The 8336-nt window shown below is 44.2% G+C and overlaps 1 protein-coding gene and 1 long non-coding RNA gene across 2 annotated transcripts; both read right to left on the bottom strand.

The window, feature by feature from the left end:
* Nucleotides 1-676: 676 nt before the first annotated feature.
* LOC134481700 (uncharacterized) lies at nt 677-5330 on the bottom strand. The gene is made up of 2 exons (XR_010057431.1): nt 4757-5330; nt 677-2084 (listed from the first exon to the last, which is right to left on the bottom strand). It is a non-coding gene; the product is annotated as an uncharacterized LOC134481700 (long non-coding RNA).
* Nucleotides 5331-7488: 2158 nt separating this feature from the next.
* Nucleotides 7489-7884, bottom strand: Ndufb4l1 (NADH:ubiquinone oxidoreductase subunit B4-like 1). Its single transcript, XM_039092541.2, has one exon. It carries the CDS (start codon nt 7882-7884, stop codon nt 7495-7497), a length of 390 nt encoding a protein of 129 aa, XP_038948469.1. The 3' UTR covers nt 7489-7494.
* Nucleotides 7885-8336: the final 452 nt, after the last annotated feature.

Genomic DNA, 8336 nt, shown 5'->3' with positions numbered 1-8336 from the left:
GATCTCTGAGCTGTGAGAGATGAGGGTGTAATATAAATGCCGTGGCTCTCTATTAATTGTTATCTGCTGCGGAAAAGAAGCATTGCCATTAAAGGGCAGGCAGACACCACGCCTGAGGCTAGTACTCTGCAAAGGAGGTGTTACTGAGACATGGTACTGTGCGAAGGATGTGTCACTGAAACATGGTACTGTGCAGAGGACGTGTTACTGATGTACTGTGTAGCAAGGCAGGAAGAAGTTGAATCCAATCAGTGGGAAACATCAGACAAAGCAGTAAGCAGACCATTAAAAAGCTACTTTGTGGGGGTTGGGGATTTGGCTCAGTGGCAGAGCGCTTGCCTAGGAAGCGCAAGGCCCTGGGTTCGGTCCCCAGCTCAGAAAAAAAAAGAACCAAAAAAAAAAAAAAAAGCTACTTTGTGTCCTTTGAAAGTGTCAGTGTCACACTGTTGGGCACCAATGGAAGGAGAAGCCCTTGGTCCTGCCAAGGTTGGACCCCCCCCCAGTGTAGGGGAATGCTGGGGGGAGGCAAGAAGGGAGGGTGGTTGGGGAGGAGAACACCCTTATAGAAGTAGGGGAGGACTGATAGGGGGCTTATGTCCAGGAAATCAGGAAAGGGAATAACATTTGAAATGTAAATAAAAAATATCCAATAAGAGAAAATAAAAAGCTATTAAAATTTCTTTTAAATATATAAATATATTAAAATGAAAGAGTCAATGTCATAGGAGATAAAGAAACACAGATGTGAGGATCTTACAGATTTGGATTCAAGCACAAGAAAACACATCAAAATCACAGTATAGGATCCTAACCTGGGTCTCGTATTGGAAGGGAAACGATCTCCAACCTTAGCAGCACGACTAGCATGATGTGTGATGGAACACAGAATAAAAGTATTGTTTCTATGCTGTCCACATCTGACAGCTATACACTGGGAAAATACAAAGGAATATCCACTTTTAGGAATATTCAAAGAGGTACACAGAGGAATGATATTACAAGTCATTCTTGAGTAGTTCCTAAGATGAACAAAATTGCATGAGTGTGGTGGGTATTTGTGTGTGTGTGTGTGTGTGTGTGTGTATGTGTGTACGTGTATGTGTATATGTATGTATGTGTATTTGTATACATGTGTGTATCTGTGTGCGTGCGTGTACATGTGTGTGCGTTGTATGCATGTGTGTTCATGTGTGTGTGTGTGTATGTGTGTGCATGTGTGTGCCTTTGTGTGCATGAGTATGTGTGCATGTGTGTGTGTGTGTGGGGTCTGGGCATATGTGTGTGTTTGTGAATGGAGGGTTGGCCTGTAAATGTGTGTTTACGTTTGTAAAAAGAGAAAATACGATGTAGCAAATATGTTAAAAGTTTCTAAAGGTAAGGAATATGGGCGTCTTCCAGTCTTTGAAATGTTTTGAAGTTAAGTATTATTTAAAACTAAAACTGTTTTCAATGTCAGACAAGCAAAGAGGATATAAAATGAAAAGGGTCTGGCAAAGCGAAAGTCCAGATCAGAGTTTTAAGGTAGACTGCTCAGTTGTCTGAGAGGTAGACACTACTGACTTCACGTTACTGGAGGAAGTTGGGACCCTGGCATCTGATGTCAAGAAGAGGAGAGGAAAGAAAGAGAGGGGGGGAGGGAAGAGAAGCAGCAGATTTGAGAATGAGGTACATTTCTCTCGGCTCCACTTGCTGTCTACATTCAGTCTCTGGAGAGATGAGTTCACTGGAAGCAGTAGCCCTGTGTCAGCCTCTCATCCTCCCATGTCTGAAATAATGCCCTGCTTGGGTCATTAATCATCTCGTTAAAGTCCCAGCCAGCATGATTCAGTCACAAATGTAATAAGAAAGGCCACAGACGTGGTCCCTTTGTTCTCTGAACACGACTGATGAAAAGAACGATGAAAAGAACGGTTGTAAGATGTCTCCTTCCTTCTCAGATGTCCACGGGGCAGTGGTACCTTTTAGTCAGTGCATGGTTGCAACTTTAAACGTCGCCTCTGGCTTTTCTCAAACTCCTTCTGTACAATTTGATGAGATTTTGCTTCCAGACAGCGGAGGACATTGTTAGCTCTTGAGTACCTGGGCTGAGATAAAGTAACTTCTGAGGGTGTGCTGTACATGATTTTTTGACTGATTTGTTTATAAAAAGATAAAGGGGGGGTATGTTCTGTGGATTTGTGGTGAGGTATGGGGGAAGGGATACCTCTGCGGGCTCATGCTGAAGCATCCCTTCCCACTGAGGGACCAGCTACATGATGGTATAGTATAGAATAGGGTTTATTCAGGGCATGGGAAGATGAGTTAAGAGAGCAGTAAAGGCAAAGAAAGGGAGGGAGAGAGAGAGAGAGAGAGAGAGAGAGAGAGAGAGAGAGAGAGAGAGGTCAGCCATGAGCACGTGGAAAGAGAGGAAGTAGGGAATGGGGAGAGAGTGGGGGCAGGAAGGCAAGAGCAAGAGAGGAGCAAGAAAGCAGGGTGGGTGGCAAACATCCCCTTTTATAGTGTCAGGCATACATGGCTGTTGCCAGGTAACTGTGGGGCAGAACTTAGAATGCTAACAATCACAGCATCTCTCCTTCACACACATGCTCTTTTCCTATCAGTTTTCCCTTCCCCAGCAGTCTCTGTAGCTGACTTTGGTTTCTCGATCTGCCTGATCAAAAAGCATCCCCTCCCAAAGACACTTTATACTATACTATCCTATATTGTACTGTACTGTACTGTACTATCCTATTCTATACTATACTGTACTGTACTATACTGTACTGTACTATACTGTACTATTCTATACTATGCTACACTATCCTATCCTATCCTATCCTGTACTGTACTGTACTATTCTATTCTATACTGTACTGTACTATTCTATACTATACTATACTATACTATATATACTATACTATACTATACTATACTATACTATACTATACTATACTATACTATACTATACTATACTATACAATTCCCTTGTGCCAGTAAGTAAAGAGCCACAGGGAGAGCTATGACAAGAAAGTGCGATCTTCCTCCAGGCTCTTCTCCACACCTTTTCCTGACATCCTGTCTAACCTACAGCCTTCACCTCAGCCTGGCATCCTACAGCGAATGGACTAAACATCCTCCAGCCTTCCTTTATCCATGATGATGTAACTCTTCCCACCAAGAAAGGGGTTTGCTGCACCCCACCTTCTGCATCTGGTCCAGCCATGCCACCGGCCAAATGGGGACATTAACAAACGAATATGAAAAATGAAAACCAAGCACCTGGGTATCCAGCCTTGTTCTGCTGTATCCACAAAGCCGAGACCAACACCCTCGGGGCCAGCACTAACCTGCTCAAAGCTGCTGAATGGTAGATCCCCGGAGCAGAGCCAAGAAACGCTAGGCAACAGCTCATGGGCTCCTAGAGAGTGAAGGATGCCAACTGGGACCAGCCAGTCTCCGGTGAGGTGGCTATTCTTAATGGTCGATTTGTTTACATCTGCCACTGACTAAAACCAAAACTGGAGAGGCATGTCTGGGAGGGACTCCTGCTTAATCTGAAGTGGGAAGACCCACCTCTAATCTGGGCCAGGCCTGCAGCTGGAAGCCTACACAGGGACGAGGAAGGAGGAAGCTCCCGTCCTCTTGCTCTGCTTGCTCTCACCTCACTATCAAGTCCGTCCCTTCACTGGTGAAGGTCAGTTACCATTCTACTTGGGGACATACAGCACAAGTCAAAACACTTTCTGTTATCACCTACAGTGATTGTATAGCTGGTTATCCATAGCTATAAAGAAGCTATAAAACCACGACTGTGGCTTGCTTTAACCAGTACAGCGGGGGGCTGGAGAGATGGCTCAGTGGTTAAGAGCACTGACTTCCAAAGGTCCTGAGTTCAATTCCCAGCAACCACATGGTGGCTCACAACCATCTGTAAATGGGATCCAATGCCCTCTTCTGGTGTGCATGAAGACAGCTACAGTGTACTTGTATAAATAAAATAAATAAATCTTTTTAAAAAAAAACAGTACAGCGGTGGTAATTTTTGGCATTTTGTCTAGGCTCCCCTGCCCCACAGTTAACTGTCAACAGCCAGGTGTGCCTGACTCACTATAAAAGGGACTGCTTGCCCCCTCCTCTCTCTCTTGCCCTCTTCTCTTCCTGTACTTGCTTCCTTACCCTCTTCATTCCCCTCCCCTCTCTCTCCACATGCTCATGGCCGGCCTCTACTCTCTCTCAATTTCTCTCTCTTCTCTCTTCTCTCTCCTCTCTTCTCCTCTCTTCTTCTCTCTCCTCTCTCTCCCCTCTCTCTCCTCTCTCTCTCCTCTCTCCTCTCTCTCTCTCTCTCTCTCTCTCTCTCTCTCTCTCTCTCTCTCTCTCTCTCTCTGCCTTTCTCTGTCTCTACTCTCAACTCCCTTCCCCATGCTCTAAATAAACTCTACACTACACTACACTACGCTACACTATTCTGTGTACTGGTACCTCAGGGGAAAAGGAAGCTCAGCATGGGCCCTCAGAGGCACCTCCTTCCTCCACACCCCCTTTCTCCCTCTCCCTCTCTCTCTCCCTCTCCCTCCCTCCCCCCTCTCTCTCTTTTATAAAACACAACAGTAATTATATCTGAAGGCTCCAGATGTGAGTGGAAAGACTAATTGAGTTTGGTACATCTGAGCCTGTGACTGACAATGGCCCCAGTACCATCCTAGAACAAGGTTTAAAAGGCTTAAATTTCAGATAAAGTTTTAAAATTGAGGGAAACAGTACCGACTTGGCTACTTACTTTTCTTGTCTTAAGGAACGTCCTCTCACAAGTGGTTCTGTGGGATGCGTGTTTCCATTGGGGGTAAGAGGGAGTTCTAACACGGCGAAGCCAAGGGTTACAAACACCCTCCCCTGCCATCCTTCCTTCGTTGCTTTTAACATCTTGTCTTCGATGTTTTTAGGAAAACCTGCCCCATCTCTGAGGCTCGTCTTTTCTTTATCTGACGCGTTCAAGTCCTGACTCTCAGTCAACCAGGAAGTTACACAAGACCCTGGAGTAAGAGGTGTCTTTTCTTTCAGACGCTCCCTGATTTTTAACCCTGCACACATAAAAAATATTCCTTAATAACAGGGAGGTAGCTTCGTGGGTAAAGTGCTTGCTCTGTAAGTAGGAAGATCCAAGCCTGGATCCCCGGCACCCACATGAAAGCTGGGTTCTGCAGTGTTAGTCTCTAACCCCAGCATTGGGAGATGGCCAAAAGGCGAGTCCCTGGAGTTCACTGGGCAAAACAGGGAGCCCTGGGCTCGGTGAGGAGAGCCTACCTCAAAGATAAGGTAGAGGAAGATTGAGGAAGGCACCCTGCAGTAGACACTGGATGCATGTACACGCATAGGGACCCGTGCGCGCGCGTGCGTGCGTGCGTGCGTGCGTGCGTGCGTGCGTGCGTGCGTGCGGTTTTCAACAGTCTTCAAAAGTCTCACAAATACTCACAGGATTATTTTAATCAAAATTAAAATATCTTTATTATTAAAAATTATTTTAATAAAATAATTAAAATAAAGGTAGACCGTGCAGGATTGCAGGGATGTGGCTCCATGTGCTTTATGTAAAATCTGTTGAAGGGGAGTCTAGCTCAGAGACAGATTGCTTACAGAGCACATGGGAGGCCCTCGGCTCTATCACTTATTTATGATGGTGGTAGTGATGTAGTTTCTGGTTTAGCTGATCTCCTTCAGTTCATCTCCCCACTGCACTGGATAGTTTTATATCAGCTTAACACAAGCTAGAGTCATCTGCAGAAGGGAACGACAACTAGGAAACTGTCTCCATGACACTGGGCTTTAGAAAGCGCTGTGAGGTCTTTTCCTAGGGTTTGATGTGGAATGGTTCAGCCCACTGTGGGCGGTGCCACACCTCACGCCAAGGGGAGCAAGCCAGTAAGCAGCACTCCTCCACCAGCCTCCGCACCAACTCCTGCTTCCAGATTCTTGCTCTGATTTTCTCCAAAATGAACTGTGATGTAGAAGTGTAAACAAGATAAACCCTTTCCAACCCAAGCTGCTTTTGGTCACGGTGTTTTATTAGAGCAATAAAAACCCTAACTAAAGTTGGGGATTTAGCTCAGTGGTAGAGCGCTTGCCTAGCAAGCGCAAGGCCCTGGGTTCGGTCCCCAGACCCACCCTAACTAAGACACCAATGTTGTTCTGTCTTCTGAACTCCCTGTGATAAAGGGTTGATAAGGTTAAGGTTTAGAATTAGCACTTTTGTAATATATTAATGTTTACCAAAAAAAAATCTGAATGTGGTTTCTTCCCAAAACTTAACTTTTTTTGCAAAACATGTGTAACATATATGTGTATTGTGTATTACATAAGGCATAAAAAATTGACATCTATATCTGAACATAGGACTGATTTTTTTGTGAAAATAAATACACGTACATTCACACACTAGCATCATCAAAAAATATATGCGAGAAAAGTTCAAATAACAGTAAAAACATCCTGGAAAACTTTGGAAAAACAAATTCAAAGTAACCTGTGCATTTAAGATATTCCAAAACCTCTGGTTTGCCTGCATATATAATCCAGCCATCTTTATTGATATTTAAGTATTCAAATTCTTATTCTTATGTAAATAAATAAGCTTTACTGAGGAGAGGGGGGAACCATCTATAGGGAGGGAGATGAAGGCCCACGGAGGGGAGAGAGCAAAAACCAAGTATAAAGACATAGGTAAGGGGCTGGAGGGATGGCTCAGTGGTTAAGAGCACTGATTGCTCTTCCAGAGGTCCTGAGTTCAATTCCCAGCAACCACATGGTGGCTCACAACCATCTGTAATGGGATCTGATGTCCTCTTCTGGTGTGTCTGAAGACAGCAGCAGTGTACTCATATAAATAAAAATAAATAAATCTATTTTTAAAAAAAAGACATAGGTAAGAGGATCCCAGAAGGAGCCCACACTTTGTATCCTGACTTAATATTTATTTTTTTAACAAGAGAGGGGAATAAGTAAAATTTCAAAAAAAGACCGGTTTTGATTCAATTTGCCTCAGCTACCACTAGAGGGAAGCCAAGACACATCCGAAAGCCCCGACCTTGCAAAAAAGGGCTTCAAATGGAAAGATTTCAATTTTAAGGTTTTGCTGTTGTTGTGACTCTAAAATGTATATTAGTATATTATTTTTGATATATATGTACACAAAGTCATCTGTTTTCTACACTGTAAGCATAGTACACAATTGCTTTTTCCATCTAGACCTGCCTGACAGAAGGGAACATACGCTGCCCTGTGCCTTCTGCACAAGTGCGGGAGACAAGATGTGTCCTGAGGCCTCTACTTTTAAAAGGCATGGAGAAGCTCAGGTAGAAGTTATTTCATAGTGGATAAATTATCTCTTTTTTTTGCATCTAGACACTTAAGAATATTAAAAAGGAAAAGGAAAATGTAATGTTCCAACTTTCTTCCAAATTATACTTTTTTTTAATTAATAGGAAATTTATTAATGCAAGAACAGAGGTATCCTTGCCGAACTTAGTAGGAGATGCTAAATTTTCTGTCCAGTTTTCCTTCCTGGATAAGTCTTTCCTTTCTGTCCCTGTCTGTTTTGATAACATAATACCAGAAGATGAGAGGCCCTAAACCTGCCACCATTCCTAAGGGTGAGTTCTTGGGAGTGGGTCTGAAATTAGGATAAACATTTGCTGATCTTGCATAGGTACAACGAATCAAGGCAGGATCCTCGATGTGCGCTTGGCATTTGGGGTCGTTGTACTGAAGCAGATATTCCCGTTTAAGCCAGGCCCTTATGCTCATGTGCTTGACCTGCGCCTTTCGGGTCTCCGAAGACACGTCATACTCGGCAGGGTCGAGGGTACTGGGGAGAGTGGCCAGGGGCGCAGGCTTATACTTGGAAAATGACATCTTGGCTCCCCCAAATTATACTTTTTAAAACATCAGCATAACACCAAACGCCTTCCAGGAGGTGTACTTACACCATAGGCAAACGCTCTGCTACCCTCTGCATTAGTCAGAGCAGCCTCTCTTTGCAGACTCTGAGCTGCTGCGGTGCTAAGAATAAGTACTGGCTGTGCACGGACATTTACACCACCTTCTCTAAGGCTAGTTTCTGTGGCTCCAACTCATGGTCGCACTGGCTGCCTGGGTTAAACTCAGTGGGTCACAAGTCAAAGATCTGAATGTGAGAAAGACACTTGCAGGGAAGAGGAAAAGGAATTGAGAGGAGGAGGGAAATAAGAGAGGGTAGGGAGGTATGCCGGCAATCAGAATGGAGTGTGTGTGTGTGTGCACATGTGTACACGTGTGTGAGTGTGTGCATGTGTGTGCATGGTGTATGAGTGTGCATTTGTGTGTAC

The sequence above is a fragment of the Rattus norvegicus genome, chromosome 14 (genome assembly GCF_036323735.1).
Source record: "Rattus norvegicus strain BN/NHsdMcwi chromosome 14, GRCr8, whole genome shotgun sequence".
NCBI classification, from domain to species: Eukaryota; Metazoa; Chordata; class Mammalia; order Rodentia; family Muridae; genus Rattus; species Rattus norvegicus.
The sequence above is the reverse complement of the archived record's forward strand: the minus strand, read 5'-3'. Positions and strand labels throughout refer to the sequence as shown.